Raw genomic sequence first — 18,896 nt, forward strand, 5'->3', positions numbered from 1 at the left:
GATTGTGACTAAAGAAGTGAGGGAAATGAAAACATGCATTGTGGAAAGGAGACTGGCATGGTAACACACAGAAAGCAATTGCAAAGCAATTTATTTGCCTTTCCCTACAAATAGCTGCAAACCTAACAGTCCTATGAGGCATTCTGGTGGTTATGATTTGTGATTTATTATGAGAGCTGTGTGCTGCCCTTCATTAATCATTGGTAATTGCTCTTAACTGGGCTGTTTTTAGAAGGGGTTTTGGTGGTAACACTACACAGACTGAAAACTGTTGGTGATTAACCAAGTCAGTGCTTGATTAATCCTTCCCACTCCAAAGATTGTCTGTATCTGCTCCTGTTAGAGTCAAATCATGGGTATTGATCTGAGCATGATATAAATGTCAAATTTCAAATGCATGGGCCTAGGATGACCAGATGTCCCGATTTTATAGGGACAGTCCCGATTTTTGGGTCTTTTTCTTATATAGGCTCCTAATACCCCCCACCGCCATCCCAATTTTTCACACTTGCTGTCTGGTCACCCTACATGGGCCTCCGATTAAGCTTGTATTGGTGCCTCTAATCCTAATAGAAGTGTCTGCAGATACATGATCATCTATTGGAAACTCAGCCCCAAATTGTGTCAGCCTTTAGGAAATGAACTGAGCTTGCAATTGCAAAGTTTGAGTTGGTCTAAGTTACATTAGATTTGCTCATTTTGGATACAAGGGCAAATCATGTCGTGTTTTTTAAAGGTAAGAAAGCACTGGCTAAAAATGTTCATGGTTTTGGATTTATTTTCATTTTGGTTATTTTTTTGGAACCTGCAGAATATGCAAGTGTGTGCGCACACACACACACACCAGCGCACACACACAGAGAGTTGTCCTTGCTTTACACTCCCAACAAGCTTCAAAAATCCCTGTGTCATAGTTACCACTCTATTTCCAGACACAGCTTCTTCTGGAGCACGTTGGTGTCCTCCACTGAGGGACCAGTTGTTCAAGCGTGACCCAATATTCTCTCTCTTGCACTGGTACTGAGCACAGTTATTCTTTAGAGTGCCGAGCTCTGTCAGCCTGGGAGGCTGGATTGAACTCAAGACCAAATCTATAAAAGAAAAGGAGCAGTTGTGGCACCTTAGAGACTAACCAATTTATTTGAGCATAAGCTTTCGTAAGCTACAGCTCACTTCATCGGATGCATACTGTGGAACGTGTAGAAGATCTTATTATATACACAGAAAGCATGAAAAAATACCTCCTCCCACCTCACTCTCCTGCTGGTAATAGCTTATCTAAAGTGACCACTCTCCTTACAATGTGTATGATAATTAAGGTGGGCCATTTCCAACACAAATCCAGAGATCCAGAAATAGAGACTGGGAGTGGCTTAGTCATTATGCAAGGTAGCCTATTTCCCCTTGTTTTTTCCTACCCTCCCCCCCCCGACGTTCTTGTTAAACCCTGGATTTGTGCTGGAAATGGCCCACCTTGATTATCATACACAATGTAAGGAGAGGTTTCAGAGTAACAGCCGTGTTAGTCTGTATTCGCAAAAAGAAAAGGAGTACTTGTGGCATCTTGGAGACTAACCAATTTATTTGAGCATAAGCTTTCGTGAGCTACAGCTCACTTCATCGGATGCAAGGAGAGTGGTCACTTTGGATAAGCTATTACCAGCAGGAGAGTGAGTTTGTGTTGGGGGGTGGGGGGGTGAGAAAACCTGGATTTGTGTTGGAAATGGCCCACCTTGATTATCATACACATTGTAAAGAGAGTGGTCACTTTAGATAAGCTATTACCAGCAGGAGAGTGAATTTGTGTGTGTGGCAGGGGGGTTTCATGTGTCACCCTACATGGGCCTCCAATTAAGCTTGTATTGGTGCCTCTAATCCTAATAGAAGTGTCTGCAGATACATGATCATCTATTGGAAACTCAGCCCCAAATTGTGAGGGGGGGGAGGGCGGGGGCGGGCGGTGGCGGCGGTGAGAAAACCTGGATTTGTGCTGGAAATGGCCCAACTTAATTATCATACACATTGTAAGGAGAGTGATCACTTTAGATAAGCTATTACCAGCAGGAGAGTGGGGTGGGAGGAGGTATTTTTTCATGCTTTCTGTGTATATAATAAGATCTTCTACGCATTCCACAGTATGCATCCGATGAAGTGAGCTGTAGCTCACGAAAGCTTATGCTCAAATAAATTGGTTAGTCTCTAAGGTGCCACAAGTCCTCCTTTTCTTTTTGCGAATACAGACTAACACGGCTGCTACTCTGAGACCAAATCTATGTTCCCCACCACGACAGTACAGCATGTCTCCACTGCATTGCTGGCACAACCTCTGTTAGATTATAAGCAGTAAGCATCATGAATTTGGTGACCTCAATCCAATTCCCAGTGGACAATTGTCCACATCACAAAAGCCACCACCACAATTGCTGTCACTTGTCATACTTATCAGCAGTCTTGGCAGAGAAGGTCAGGATTTTATGGGATGACGGAGACTGAGCTACCCGCTTATCCCTAAAACCCTGTTCCTCCAGGTCGGGGTTGAAGCACATGGCAGTGCAATGCTGGGAGGCTTGTTCTACTCCTGCCTGTGCGCCTGCCTTTTCTCTGGGCAAATAGAGGCATTCAGTCTCCAGAACTGTTCCTCCGTGACCAGTGACCAGTGCAAATTCCACTGTTTATTTGGAAGATATTAAATTAAAATATTATCTTTTTTTTTTATCCCTAGTAATGTCATTTTGAGGCTGGCATAATCTTTCCAGTTTTCAAGGACACCTTTTTTTGTTGGCACCCATTTAACGCTGAAAATGTAGACCGTTTTCACAACATGGGCCCTGAAACTTGACCCTGAGTTTCATATAAAGGCTAAAATTTTCATCCTGAAAGCAACTTTATGTAAATACCTCATATGAGTGGTGCATGAATGAATGAAAGCATAGTCCTTTAATCCTTTTTCTTTTTAAAGATGGGAAATGTTATATCTTTATGGAAATATAACTAAGGTTGTTACAGCTTTTCAAGTTGGTTCTAGTGGGACAAACGTTCACAGCCTAAAAAGAGAAACACTCCAGAGTATTTGATATGGAAAATCAGACTTGTCACTTACTTGCAGCATTGCTCAGGGAAATGTTTTATCGCAATGCATGTCCTCAGAGATTAAAATCTGGCTCTAACAGTGTTACTCTTTTAAACTGAGTTATCTACGTCTGTGAACAGGTGGAAAAAAAGAAAATGAAATTTAAATTTGCCTGCTTGCTGTAGATAACCCAGGCATACCTCCTTTGTCAACCACTTTTGGTGCTTCAGAAAGTTGTCAGGAAAGGCTGACTTTTATTGTATTTCACTCTTGTATCAATGTTTATTCTTTTGTGTGACTTTTCCCTTTGTTAGCATATCAGTGACACCAAAGTTGTTTGGCATTCTCATTGCTGCAGGAAAGAATAATTAAACATGACAGATGTATTCTTCCATAGATTCCTCTGTTTTGAGACACTAAAATATGTTGTGTTGTTGTTTTCCAAAGGCATTCCTGTTATCCAGGTGTCCTACTTCATTATTAGAAAATGTACCAAATTAATATAATTATAAGTACTCGTATTTCTCGACCAAAAGTATATGGCAAACCCTGACTTAAACATTGCTTTCCTTGTTTTTTTTTACCATAAGAGGCTATCATAACACACACACACAATACCTAACCAGGTGTTTTGTGTCTGAGATTAACTCCTGAATACGAGTGAATTAAGTTTGGAGATGTACCTCTCTCTTTTTTTTTTTTTTTTTTTAGCCCTTATGTGTTGCTTGTCCATACAACACCACAGTAGCAGTCACAGGTATGTTGTATGGTGTACCTGGCTTTGCAATCTGCTCCCTATTGAGCTGAAAAAATGAGCTTTCATAACAAGATCTAGTTTTAACCTCTGCTGCTGAAGAAGGTGTACAAATTCCCTCTGCAATGCAGTGAGCCTTTAAACTTGAGCCTATTACCAGATCCAGGGCTCCCAGATGGTAGGAATGCATTATTGCCATATCATTTGGACTGGCTCCTGGGCTTCTAGCTTCTGCTTTCTCATTGAACTGATTGAACTTGGACGTAAGGTTCCTCAGAAGTCAGAGCAATATGTTTTGACCAAAACATTTATGAAGTATTCACTTTAACCTGAATTCCATTTTTAATCTGACGGCTCAGAAATTTTAAACTTGATAACCTTACATGAAGCAAAGATTTATATATTATGCAGAGGTAAAAACCCAACACTTTTAGGGTTTTCCAAGGAGACTCTTCTGAGCTAATTCTAAGAGAGAGCTGCTTTTCCTTTCACAAAACTGGCATCAAGATAACTTTTTTATTTATTATTATTTTTTATTATTTGCCATGGCTCCTGGGATGCACAGTCATGAGCCAGGACTACACTGTACAAACACGGAACAAAAAGCAGTCTCTGTCCCAAAGAGCTTATAGTCTAAATATAAAACAGGAGACAACTTTGGACAGAGACTGATGGGAGAACACAAAGAAACAATGGTGCTGCCTTTTCAACTACTATGATTAAAAACATTCCTAGGAAAAATGGGCCAACTACGTCCCTGCTATAATTCTACTGAAATCAGTGAGCATGATTCTCCTCTGTCTTGCACCTAGTGGGAGCAAAATGCTACCACATCATAACATTACATTCCTTAGAAGTGTAAGTGACTAGAGCTGGGCATAATTTTTTAACTGAAACTGTTTTCAACAAAAAAAGCTATTCAGTGACACTGAAATGTGCCCTAAGTTTGTGCCAGTTTTGACGAATTGGGTCGAAAAAACAACAACAAAAAAAATGAAAAAGTCACAGTGTTTTGTTTTAACATTTCTTAAAAGAAATGTTTTGAATTTTTGATTCAGAATGACTTTTTGTTTTAGAATTTCCTTTAATATTATTTTTTTAAAAGTTAAAAACTGCTTAAAAAACAAAACAATATTTTTTCTGTTTTTCTATTTGCTAAAGATTTCAGTTTTGCGTTGATCTGAAACAATTTTTTTTATTTTTAGAATTGCCAGCAAACTTAAAAATCAGTTATTAGCAAGCTCTATAAATGACAGAAGTCTAAGTTTATTACACCAATGCTATTACCTTTGGTGGATACAGATAATAGTGCTGGCATAATATACTTCGACTTCCATATCGCATGATATTTTGATTAAAAAAACAAGAACGCTACAAAATTAACATGCTACAATTAAAGGTATTAAAAGCTGGCTAACCGATAGGACTCAAAGTTTACGTAAACAAGGAATCATCATTGAGTAGGAATGTGTCTGGTGGAGTCCTGCAGGGGTTGGTTCCTGGCCCTCTGCTAGTTAATTTTTTTATCAGTGACCTCGAAGAAAACATAAAATCATTGCAGATAAACTTTTGAGATTACACAAACATTGGGAGAGTGGTTAATAATGAAGAGGACAGGTCACTGATACACAGTGATTTGGATTGCCACAATGATTTGGATCGCCTGGTAAGCGGAGCACAAGCAAACAATATGTGTTTTAATAACCCAAAAGGGCTTATCATAGAATCATAAGACTGGAAGTTGACCTGGAGAGGTCATCTGCTCCAGTCCCCCATGCTGAGGCAGGAGCAAGTAAATCTAGACTATCCCTGACAAGTGTTTTTCTAACCTGTTCTTAAAACCCTCCAATGACAAGGATTCCATTTCCACAACCTCCCTTAGTGACCTATTCCAGTACTTACATATCCTTATAATTAGAAAGTTTTTCCTAATATCTAACCTAAATGTCTTTTGCTGCAGATTAAGGTCTTTTCCTATGGTCAGTGGACATGGAGAACAATTGATCACCATCTTCTTTATAACAGCCCCCCTCAGTCTTCTTTTCTCAAAATTAAACATACCCAATTCTTTTAACCTTTCCTCATAGGTCATGTTTCCTAAACCTTTTATCATTGTTCTTGCTCTCCACTGGACCCTCTCCAATATGTCCTCATCTTTCTTAAAGTGTGGTGCGCAAAACTAGAACACAGCTCCAGTTGAGGCTTCACAGTGCTTAGTAGTGAAGAACAATAACTTCCCATGTTTTTGATATGACACTCCTATTAATACACGTACGCTTGATATTTCTCTTTTTTGCAACTGCATCACATTGTTGGCTCATATTCAAATTGTGATCCATTGTAACCCCCAGATCTTTTTCTACAGTACTACCACTTAGCAAATTATTCCCCATTTTGTATTTCTGACCAATTCTCCATGTTATCAAGGTCATTTTGAATTCTAATCCTGTCCTCCAAAGTGCATGCAATCCCTCCTGCTTGGTGCCATCCACACATTTTGTAAGCATATCCTATTACCCAAGTCATTAATGAATATATTGATTAGTACAGCACCCTGGACACAACCTTGAGGGAACCTACTAGATACATCCTCCTAGTTTGACAGTAAACTCTTGGTAACTACTCTTTGAGTCTTTTACTCAAGGAGCTGAATCTATTCAGCTTAACAAAGGTAAGGTTAGGGGGTGAGTACCAGTCTGTAAGTATCTACAAATATTTGATAATGGGCTCTTCAGTCTATCAGACAAAGGTATTACACAATGCGATGTCTGGAAGTTGAAGCTAGACAATTTTTGACTAGTAATAAGGTGTAATATTTTAACAGTGAAGGTAATTAACCATTGGAACAGTTTACTAAGAGTCATGGTGGATGCTTTATCACTGGCAATCTTAAAATGAAGACTGAATGTTTTTTTTAAATCAGGTGCTCTAGTTCAAAAGGAAGTATTTGGGGGAAGTTATATGGCCTGTGTTTTGCCAGAGGTCAGACTAGATATCACAGTGGTCACTTCTGGCCTTGGAATCTATGAAGCTATGACTATTCAAGGTGCAAAACATGTTTTCAGCTCTGATTTTTACTTCCACACTGCGGTGTAGTCCTGAATGGACAACTACCAGCATGCCCCCGCCACTCTGACCTGACACACATGTTGGGCGGTGGACACCATTTTGCTCTGCATCCTCCATGTAGTTTGAGGTCATGCTGTGTGGAGGATGCCATTTTGAGAACAAAATGTCATCCTCCACATGGCAAACGTCCCAGTAAGCTGTTCCAGTGCGAACTGGCCCCACGCCAGCTGAGCAAATGCACTCAGCTTTGCCATGCACCTCTTTTACAAGTCCCATGTAAAACAAGTTTTCATGGATAGCAAATAATGTAAAATACAGAAAACAAATGGCTACATGATGTCTTTAAAAGGACTTTTGCAAGTGAAATCAATTTTCAGAAGTGCCAACTCCCATTTTTAAAAAGTGATGTTAGCACTTGAGCACCTAAACCCTATTGACGTTCAGTGAGACTACGTGTTTTTTGAAAAATTTACCCAAAAGTGGCTTAAGAGCCTAAATCATTTTCAAAAGTGAGTTAGGCATTTCAGAGCCCCGCCACCCGGAGCATTGCGCTGGCAGCGCAGTGAGCTGAGGCTGCGGGGGAAGAGGGGACAGCATGGGAGGGGCCCGAGGCTAGCCTCCCAGGCCAGGAACTCAGGGACCGGGCAGGAGGGTCCCACGAGCCAGATGTGGCCCACGGGCCGTAGTTTGCCCACCTCTGCCCTACTGTAACTGTGGTTCTTTGAGATTGAAACAGGGTGGCTTGCCTCATGGGCTGGAGAGGCTGGGGATAAGCCAACCTCCATTACAGGATGATCTCCACCTGAGAGGAATCAGGTAATTCAAGTACAAAAAGGAGCAGAGGTTGCAGTGAAGGTGGGAGCCCCAGGAAACTCTGGCTATATTTGTACACACTGCAGGGAACAGAAAGTCTCTGAGTCAGCAGGGGAAAGCTCAAGAAGCAGGAAAGAGTGCAGAAAGCTCTTGAGGCAAAGAGGCCTGAGAGAGACCCTGTCCAAGCTGGGGAGAGACTCCAAAGGCCCAGCTGGGAAGACCTGTGAAGGAGGACAATTTCTAGGCAGGAGATGCTGCAGGAGAAGCAGAAAGGCAGTCCCGCAGGGAGCTGGGTTTGTGCCCAACTGAATATGGGATGAAGACTGTGTGTGAGTTTGTGTTCTACGTTTGAAAGCGTTATTTTGATACTGAACTGGGTTTGAGGCCCAGAGGGCCCGTACGTGCCTAAGAACTCAATAAATAGGATCTTAGGAAGGGATTGTTTGAACTACCTTTAAACTGAGTTTTTTAAAGGATCCTGAAGAGAGTAGGTAGTTGAGGCAGGGTGCTGTAGAGTGACCTCTGGCCACTGGGGGGTGCTTGGGTTACAGAGATTGTTGTCAATGCAGATTCCATGATCATCCTCCATCCCCACTTTTCAGTGTTCTCAGTGACATGGTCTTTGGATTGTGAGGGATCTGAGGGCCCTGCACCATCCTTTATGCCCTCATATGGGAGCACTGGGAGGCTTGGGGCATATATGTGACCCTGATGGTAAAAAGACTCCAATTTTGTGAGCATAAGGTACATGCAGTCCTATAATGGAATCCACACTGATGACATGATGAATAACCACAGTTATTGTAGGGTAAGAAACTGTTCTTTATAGACTGCCCCTTTCTCAGAGAACTTACAAATGAAAGCCATGATCCTGCAAACCCTTATGCATATCCTTAACTTAAGCACATGTGTAGGCCTATTAGCTTCAATGTGAATAAAATTAAGTTAATTTAAGTAAATGCTTGCAAGTCTGGGGGCCTGAATGTGCATGACAGACAAAGGGAGTGTTAAGCTGTGTCTACAGTAGAGACCTCACAGCGGCATTGCTGTACTTATGCCGCTGCACTGCTGTAAGATCTCCATTTTGGCCACTTTATGCCGACAGGAGAGAGCTCTCCCGTCAACATAATTAAACCATCCCCAATGAGCAACTGTAGCTATGCTAGTGGGAGAGCGTCTCCTGCCAGCGGAGGGAAGCAGCGGCCAGCACATCCCTCGGCCCATGCCGCTTCCTGCAGCCCCCATTGGCCTGGAGCGGCAAACTACTATTTCTACTTCTGTGATATTATAGTATTGACCAAAAGGTCCCAGTCAGGATTGTGCTGGTGCTGTACAAACAGAGAAAAGACAATCCCTTTCCAGAATGGGTTACTTTCTCCAGACACAAACAGCTAAAAGGGTAGGTGATGAGGATACAGCATTCAAGCCAATGAACCTGCTGAAGTTTTGTTAGACAGCTTTGTTAGATAAGTGGATTATCATTTGTTTTTTATTGAGGGTAGAGAAAAGGAAACAGCTTGTCATCTGCCTTCACATGGCCACTAAGAATTCTAACAGATTAGGGATGTATAAATTAGCGAGACTACGTTCTTCTTTGTCCCATATAACAGGTGTGCTTAATTGTCCCTCATAGGGGGCAAACATCATTCACTGTGTAGTGCTTCAGAACAAAAAAATGCTTTATTGTTAATTATTTTTTTCAACTGGTTTAGTTAGTAGTAGTGTTCAGCTCTCTGCTCTGATTCCCAGGTTCACTTTTAGCGTCTTCATAAAGAATAGATACAACAATAGGCAGTCTTCTAGCCCTTCAGTAGAGTATCTGCTGTTCATGATGAATTACACAGCCTGGGCCAGGTCCTCTGCTGCTATAAATTGGCTTAGCTCCACTGAAGTCTATATATAGCAATTGTGAATCTAACAATATGTGTATTAGTCGCTCTTTTGCTCCAGACACATCTTTGCTAGTTTTGTCTATTTCATCTTCAAACTTGCTTTTAACCCTTTTAGTGCAGGTCCAGCCTTAGCTGGGTCTCCTTTTTGGCACTTGCAATTTGTGCAAAAATTGCAAACTCAGCTTAGACTATTTAGACATATAAGTGCCAGACTATATTATTTGGGTTAAGGTGACCAGGTACCTGGCTTTTGACCGGAAAGTCTGGTCAAAAAGGGGACCTGACAGTGTCCGGTCAGCTCTACTGCCAGAACACCCAGAGTCCAGTTACCGTGGGTGGGGGAGGCAGGGTGGCGCTGGGTCATCACCCACACCAGCCCCTAGTCACCTAGGACCCCCTCCTACCTGCGTCAGGCAGCTGTAGCTCCCAAGCCCGGCAAAGCAGGTGAGTCCCTCCTGATCTGGGCGGGGAAAAGCAGCAAGTGAGGGGAAGGAGGGGGGAAGATGCATGGATAGACGTGGGGCCTTGGGAGAAGAGGTGGGGCAAGGGTGTGGCCTTGAGAGGAAGAGGCAGGACGAGGGAGGTTCCAGCACAGCTGCTGGAATGTCTGGTTTTTAAATATTACCAAGTTGGCAGCCCTAATCTGAGTATAGTTACTCACTTAGCTGTCTAAATGTCCTAAACTAAACCTTTAAACCTTTGAATGTGGTAAAAGGTAAGCAGGGCTTTGGAAATGTGTCCCTTAATCTCTACTTTACATTGTACCTGCCAGAGACTGAGCTCCAGGCCCTGATTCCATCACTTGAGATGGATTTCTTTTCTTTAAAGAATACTCGTATCCATTCAACCGTTTTTGTATTTTTTCTTGCCTTTTTTTCCTTTCTCTCAGAGATGTGACATATGCCAATTTCTTGTGATGTTAATATTATTCTTAAATTAGCTTCCATGCTGCTTTTATGACGTCTAATGACCTAGCTTTTCCCCTTCCGGAGTTTTCAGGGGTTTGGAAGAAGCTCTACCAACAAAGAAGCAGCTTTTTCAATATAGCTGCCTTTAAACTAGCAGCTGTTGCCAGCACAGCCCCATGTCAGTCACAAATCAAACCTCATCACACCCCAGACCTACATAGCTATGACATTAAAAGTTTGTAATGCACACCTGGCCTTACACCCTTATTCTTTTTTAAAAAAAAAAAATTAGCCTGTTTGAAGCTTTGTCTCACTTTACTGCTTCTTTGTATGATCCCCAATGGGAGGATGTCAAAATTTCATTATATTATGGTAGCTGGTGCTGATGGCTCAAACACACCTACTTCATGAACCAGCCCTGGTGTTTTACATAAGACTAAATTAGGAGAATGTCTTGTATTCTCTAGAACAAGTGGTTCAATGGAGAGTTTGACCTAATTAAAAATGTCTCCCAAAGAGAACCACAGAACTGCATTCCTGTGAAACAATGGGCCCTGCTGTTGTCACTGAGATTTATTATTGACCTACTAAGCTTTCACAATAGCTGTCTGCATCATAAATAGCATTACGTTAAAAAGTTTAACCAGTTCACATAACTAGAATGGATGAACACTGGGGTATCATTCAAGTCTGTGGCTCACGGGTGCTGCACAAGAGATTGAAATGAATAGCTTCTGTAGCTGATTGGATCATTTCCAGCATCAGAAGTTTGAGTCTCGATGCAGTTATTTGCATTAGGATTTAAGATTTTGTAACCCGAATAAAATAAAGACTGGAATGTTCTAAAAGTAGGGATCTGATTGCTCCTTCCAGTTCATAAACACTGGCTCAGTCCTTCAGTCTAGGACTGGACAGGCAAAAAGCTGCCATTTGCATGGGTGAAATCTTTGCTTATGCAAGGAATGTAAGATTGATAGCCACAAAAGGAAAAAGAAAGATCTAAAATCTCACCTATTATAGAATTTGAGTTCTTATAATTTCACTTGAGACAATTTATATATGACATTCCAATATAACTATGCCACAGAACAGACTGTACAGATTATGTAGATTTTCTTCATTTGATTATTTTGTCTATTTTTTTTAAAAGAGCAATTTGGGGTTTTTTTGGGAAATGGGAAATGAACAAAACAAAAAGGAGGTTTTATAGAGTCCTTTCATAACAAAGGGTATCCTAAGGCTTTCTTCAAAGTTATGAGTTAGATGCTAATAGTAATAGTAGCCATGTAGACAAATTGTGCAGTCAGCTGTAACTTGCAAATAGCATTAAATCTTGGAACCTGTTGCACCGAGAGAAGGAATGTGTGCCGGAACTCATTACTTCATGTCTTATTCAATACAGTGCTAGCAGTTGCCACCCATCTTGCTATGTTTCACGACCTCCCCTTTTTATGACTCTTGGGATGCATGTAATGAACAAGCCTAAAGTATAACAGTAGGAAAGGTAGGAAGGGGTAAGCCTTGTCCACCTCTCCATTTTTGGTTGTGAGGTCTGTTTAAGTTCTACATTAACATTGTTTCACCATATTAAGTTTGCCTTTCTGCTTTTGTAATCCCCACTGAGTATTTCTGTGGTGTATTTAAAATTCTATGCAAATTTCTGTGTTTTTTTCTCTTTGATTTGTTGTTTATAGACACAGTGGGAGGGGAAATATTCAATGTGGCACATGTGGAATTAGGTGCATATCTGTTATGAACAGCAACATCATTTGAGACAAATTCCCCAGGCAGAACATTAAAAAAGCATCCCAGCTCTTTGAGGTTTCTTGCGTCTATCAGCAGGAACACATAAAGACAGACACAGCAGTATTTAAAGTGTAGTGATGTCAAATTTCCATTCAATTTAACATTTGGTGTTTGTTATCAAATTTGTTTTTTTCATCTATTCTGTCAAACCTTTCTCTGTTCCCTCATCTCAGGCTAAACGGGATTTATAAAGCTGTTGTCTTTTGTTTGAGAAATCCTAATGGTTTTATCTGATTATTGAGGGAAAGTATCGAAAAATATTATTCAGGTTCTTGGAGACCTCTGCTGGTAATATTTTTTTAAATCCTTTCAGGTTGTGTTTGTTATTTTAAAGTAGGGCAAATCTACCTTTAAGAAAACCTGAAACACATCTGATTTTAGTACAGTCCTGAAGCTCAGACTGAGTTTTTTGAAACGTTCACTGGGGTTTTGTGCCATGGACTAGAGACAAACCTATGTCAATGTGGTTTTGTGGAGATAACATAAACTCAGTGGTTTTTCAAGGTTTCAAGGAAAACTTGAGAGTTACAGCAGAAATTTGCTCTCAGTTTTGAATATGGATAATATAAGGGTGTGAAAACCTACCTAACACAAAACTAGAAAAAGGTTTTCAGACACCTGCAAACAACAAATGCCAGTTTTCACAGAGATCTATTTAGAAGATTAAGTATGTGAAGTGAGTACTTTAAACGCTACTGTATTAAGGTCCCGATCCTCTGAACTCTTATTGACATGAGATGCTTTTTTCTACACATGTATCCTTTATTCACGAGTAGCTCGGGTTTTGCAGGATCTGTCCCTAAACTAGCAAGGGGCCAAGATGTGGTGTTAGGATCTGAACTTAGATCTGAATAGTGCTTGAATATGGCTCCTAACGCTCCCAAAGCTTAAAGGGTTTTGATCGAGAGCTGTGACCCAGCAAGCCACTTAGGCCCAGTTTGTGAAAACATCAGGAAAGCACTAACTTCAGGCATGCCAGCAGTCCCATTTATTTCAATGGCACTTCTCATGTGCTGAAGTACTTCATTTCTGAAGATGCAATTTTTTTTATTTAATACTTATATTAAAAATAAAAGTTGGGAAACGAGGTCCTGATCCTGTTCCCATTAATTTCAAAAGGAGCAGAATTGGACCCCTAGGGAAAAAATCCCCAAAGCAAATCCAATGGTATTAAATATGTGATTCTTTGAGGAAAGCTATTTGGGGGGTTTGCTGGCATCTAGAAAATGGACTCTTGTTTACAAACATGTGATTTTATTCATTACTTTCTGCACTGCAGCACCACCTAACTGGATTCAGAAAATAAGTGATGCTCACAAAGCTATAGAAGAAAGCATCTTTTGGGAGTGTAAAGCAAATGGGAGACCAAAGCCTTCATACAGCTGGCTAAAGGATGGTGAGCCATTGATGCCTCGGGTAAGACTATTGCTGAAGTCTAATGCCTTTGTTCTTTGAACGAGGTGGCCTTTTGCAGAATGTTCTACAAGGATTCTGCTGATTTGGCAGCTTTCTCATGTCTGCATAGTTCACTGCCTTTGAAATAGAAGTGCAAACAGTGACTGAGCCTTAAAATTCAAGCTAGAGCATATTTTCTACCTTCATGGGTCAATGCCATTATATGACATTGAGTTCCTGTATTGAAGAAAAATAGTCCCTTACTTTCTGTAGGATGATGGGGAAGGCTTCAGGACAGGTTCAGAAGAGTTTTATATTAGGGAAAATAGGGTATATGAAGCAATTATACTTTTTCAACTGTTTATAGCTCTGTGGAACGAGTAATTCATAATACTAATCTGATGGTTGAGAGGCCCCAGTAAAATCAGGTACCATGGGGTTTTAGGACATAAAATGATTTTCATTTGATAGTTTTCAGCTGAACTTCAAATGTTAATGAAACTTTGGCATTTCCTCCAGTCTCTAAACAATAATCCAATTTCTCTTGTTTAGAGTTGTTCCTGTATAGGCGACCAGAGACTTGACCTGCCATTAGCAGTGCCATGAAGAACTGCCTACAGATTAGCAATCCACAGAAGTGGGGGATAAAGCTCACTCTCCCACCGCCCCCTCCTTTTCTCACTAGAGGGCAACTTTGAGTCCCATTATTGTCTCAATTATACAGCAAAACTAAAGCAAATTACTAAAGGGTTATCAGGGTAGCCTGCATTTTTCTCCCTCCACTTAATGTGAAAGGACATGGCTGCCTAGATTTGATCAAGTCCTAATAAAGATTGCACAAACATTAAATTGCCACCCTGCAGCCAAGTAGAAAGCCAATAGCTCTTTATATTACTTATTTTTTAAAAATGGCAGAACTCCCGGGGGGAGGGAACATTTTGCTGTACTTATTAAAACTGATAATATGAGTGCCATATCCTTAGGCTGACAAATGATACCATGGTCTTTTGTTCCACATGCTAATTTTACTTCATGCTGGTCACTAGCAGATGGTCTTGTTCTTAAATCACGTTAGTGGCAGAAATAAAGTAAAGGATCATTAAATTATTAACATCTACATTTTTTTCCAGTAAACTGTAGCTGATTTTAAATGTTTCTCTCTGCACTACCTAAGATGATTACTATTCCTATTAACCTTCAGAGGGCTACAGGCTAATAACTCAACTGTTTTAAATGTTCTCAAGAATGTATTTGACCATGATACACTACCTTAAAACAGAAGTGCATTTTTAGATTCAAGTTTATCTCTTTGAAGGGGATATTAATCTGAATGGTTTAGGTATTAAATCAATGAGAACTCAAGGGAGAGTCCTCCCATTTAAATTGCATTTACCAACTACAGTATTGGTTTTTCCATTTAACGTCTAACCTGATATAAATTTAGTTGACAGACAAATAGATTGTAGCATGTAAATTGTTCATATTACTATTTTTTTCTTGTCCCCTGTGATATAAGAGATGACACAGCTGCTGTAACATAAATTCTAAGGTGGGGTTTCCTTATTTATTTTGTTGTTCTACAGGACAGAATTCAGATAGAACATGGAGCACTTACAATAACAAATGTGAATCTGTCAGATGCAGGCATGTATCAGTGTGTAGCAGAAAACAGACATGGAGTCATTTTCACCAGTGCGGAGTTGAGTGTAATTGGTGAGTTTCCTTTCCTAAAAACCGAAAATCTCTTGTTACCTATACCAATGTTGCTAAGCTTAAATGTCTGAGCCAAGAGTACATCAGTATACCTCTGGCACCAAGGAAACAAGTGTAATAACAATTATTGAGGCAGATGGTTATACACGGAACAAAGAATTCCTCACATCACTCCATCTTGTTGTTAATACAGGTACCTGAGCATGGAAAATTGGTGGCCTACTACCCACCTCTTGGTGTTTAGAAGCTCCTATATCAGCCTTTTAATAAGACAGTGGGAACCAGTGATAGTGCAGTTGGGAACTGATCCATGTTGAACTCAATAAGTCTGTCTATTGAATACAGAGTCTGAATTTAATCCTCTTTAGGAAACTTTGCAAAACTTTCCTCTTTGAATAGCCTTTTCACCCTAAGAATGACACTCACAACGCTGACACCCTTTTCAACCCCTAAATCCCTAAAACACCTCTACCTTACACAGAGCTTTGACACCACAAAAAGGGAAGTGCCAGAGACTCCATAACATCCAGTAGGGACTTCATTATTGCTACTGATTTTATGTGGAAAGCAGTATAAAACCCTCAGACAGAACGAGACAGACTGACTTCAGTGGGTCATGCCCATGTTATATATCCATTTCAGTGAGCATAATGACAGCTATAAATTGTGTCAATGTATTGCAATAGTAAAACTGCACTTCTTCCTGTATATCTGCTTACAGTCAAATTGTTCTATGACTACACCACAAGAGGGTTCCACTGTATGCATTTTTGTTTTGCGACAATCTGCTATGAGTACGCACTGAGCAGCTCATTTGCCAAATGATTGTCAATCCACACATAAAAAGTGTTATGCACTCTGAGGTCCATTCAGTAAGTAAACCCATTGGGCCTGATATATTGACCTCTATTGCACTGGAGTACATTAAGAGTAACTCACTGAAGTGGAGTTACTCCTGGTAAAACTGAAGTAAGCAAGAGGAAAATCAGGGTCATTTTGTGTAATGCTAGAGCAAGTCCAGAATAGAGACAGGCTGGTTGTTGGTCTTGCATATTATACAATTCCATTTAACCAGGGATTTTGGCTATCCCTTCATACCATGCGATAAAAAGAGTTTCAAATAATGAGGAGCCAACCAGTCAGTTTTACAAGGATCCATGGACTGAGCCTCAGACCATCACTTTGAACTAGAAATCTTGTCTCCTTATCTTATCTGCAGAGGGGGAAGCTGGAGCACAGAGAGACTAATTCTGATTCTCCTCTCACTTATCCTGTTGATAATCAGGAGTAGCCCCACAGTATTCATTGGCAGCATAAAACTGGTGGGAGATCAGGATCACCTCTAAAGGGACTTCCAGGAGGTGTATGTCAGAGTCAGGGATAGAACTCATGTCTCCAGACTCCTAGTTCTGCACTGAATTAGAAAGCTGCCCTTCCTTCCTTCCTTCCTTCAGCATAAGCTTGTGAGTAGCTAATTTGCTCTCTTACAATGCTGGGAAAGTTCTTTCCATCAGAGAGAAAAGAGGGAACCAGTAAAGAGGTCAGATTACATGCAGCATTTCCAAGGGGAAACTAGAGTTTCTGATTAAACAATCTAGTCTTAGGAGTTTTCAAAGAGAATGTGCAGTACCGTTGTTTGATTTGCTTTGTCCTTAAGAACAAGGCATGAGGTATGTTCTGCACATCACATTTCAATGTAGGTCATCCTTTTATCAACCTGAGAGATGCCTACATAGAAAAAAACATTTTCATCTGGAAGTTTGCTGCTCGAGGAAAGTACAATCATGTTCAACAAATTAGGCTTCACAGTGATAAGATTTATTGGGCATGTTGCCTACTGTATAAAAGAAATCCAGATAAACCTACTGATGCTTTTCCAGTCTATTCAGAACTATTATAAAATGAGCCTTGTAAGGTAGGCAGAAACTAGCATAAGATAAAGACCCAGATTCTTCCCTGCATGCAGGCTGCACTTGGTATAGGGGGCATGTCTAGGGCTTACCTGTGCCCCAATAATCTCTGGATGATAGAATGGCCTCTTGGAGCTGTTGGCAGCTGAAGTCATTTAGAGTAGCCCTGAAACTGCTCTCTCATTCCTGTGGACTGGACAAATTCACAACAGCCCTAAGATCAGGAGTACAAAAACATGGCTGAAAGTCACTTTTACTTTTCCAGTGTTTGGCTGCAGCCGAGGCTCTAGGCCAGTATATTGTGGAGTTGGTGGGTGATCCTAACAATAGCCCCCAGAGAGGAAAGAGTATAGTGCAGTGGCTTCCCATATCGACACAGGAAACATGAGGAAATGGGCCAGAGCAATAGCTTCCCATATCCACACAGGAAACAGGGATGGATTTTAGATAGCTTTTACCCTGATGCTTCACCTCTAAGAAAATCCAGATCTTCAAGGTCAGCATCTCTTAAAGCAGCAAACAAAATCCCTGTTTCTCTATTCTGTCTGCCTCTTCAATAAATCCCTGTGCTGGTATGACACTCTGCCTGTCTGATAGCAGTCCTATTCTGCATTATACCCCATTTCATCAGGGCCTGTGCAAATGTAATGGGTAAGAAAGGAGTGCCCGGGGTCTTTACATACAGTGTTTTACATCTTCATCAAGCTCAAATATAGAACAAGTCTAAGAGAGCTGCTCATGCATAACTAGCAAAGATCTTAAAGAGTTAGCCTTAAAAACCTTCAGATTGAGAGAAAGATATGGTTAATTCTAGATTTGCTTTGTTCACATTAAGGTTGCAATGACTCTGTGCTGTTAAGGAACTGATCCTCCTTCTATATTAAGACCAGTTCTTTGTTCCAGATAAATGCTTGAAATAGAAGGACTAGTAGAATACTGAAAAACCTGCTTTACAAATATATTGGTAACTCCAAGACCTGAGTTCAATTTTCTGTGATTCCTAGGGTTATATTATCTCTTCACAAATAATTAGCCTGTTGCTCAGTATTCGGTATCTTATATGTAAATCATAGTAGTTTCTGTGTGGTTGTCTCTCTCTCCCCGCCTCCCCCCCCCCCCCCCCCCCAAAATGACAAGAATGATGATTCTGCAATGAATGTGGTGTTCATTATTTTCCAGTTTAGAAAGTTACAGCCATCTCATACCATCCGGGAGCAAATGCTAGTACTGTGTGTCTCAGGCTACTATACATAGAACACATGTATGCGAGTAACAAAAGTGAATGGTCAATGCAAATACTTTGCAAGCAACCCATATTCTGAAAATTAGTTGTCTAAACTGTTCAGTAAACATTTATAAGTAACTGATCTACCCAAAGATTGATTTCCAAATTATTTGTCCCCTGGGGGACTAACATGAAGGGGAAAGGAGTCCAGGAGAGCTGGCTGTATTTCAAGGAATCCCTGTTGAGGTTACAGGGACAAACCATCCCGATGAGTCGAAAGAATAGTAAATATGGCAGGCGACCAGCTTGGCTTAATGGTGAAATCCTTGCGGATCTTAAAC

The 18,896-nt window shown here is 40.6% G+C and overlaps 1 protein-coding gene across 7 annotated transcripts in view; it reads left to right on the forward strand.

Moving 5' to 3' along the window:
- The window catches only part of CNTN4 (contactin 4), a 632,904-nt gene that overhangs the window by 508,096 nt on the left and 105,912 nt on the right, over positions 1-18,896 (forward strand). For all 7 annotated transcript variants that reach the window (XM_074957521.1, XM_074957515.1, XM_074957517.1 and 4 more), the window contains 2 exons: positions 13,592-13,728; positions 15,291-15,420. In XM_074957521.1, coding sequence (XP_074813622.1) covers positions 13,592-13,728; positions 15,291-15,420 — 267 coding nt within the window. The remainder of the gene's footprint in view (positions 1-13,591; positions 13,729-15,290; positions 15,421-18,896) is intronic.

This window comes from Natator depressus, chromosome 7 (genome assembly GCF_965152275.1).
Source record: "Natator depressus isolate rNatDep1 chromosome 7, rNatDep2.hap1, whole genome shotgun sequence".
Lineage (NCBI taxonomy): Eukaryota > Metazoa > Chordata > Testudines > Cheloniidae > Natator > Natator depressus.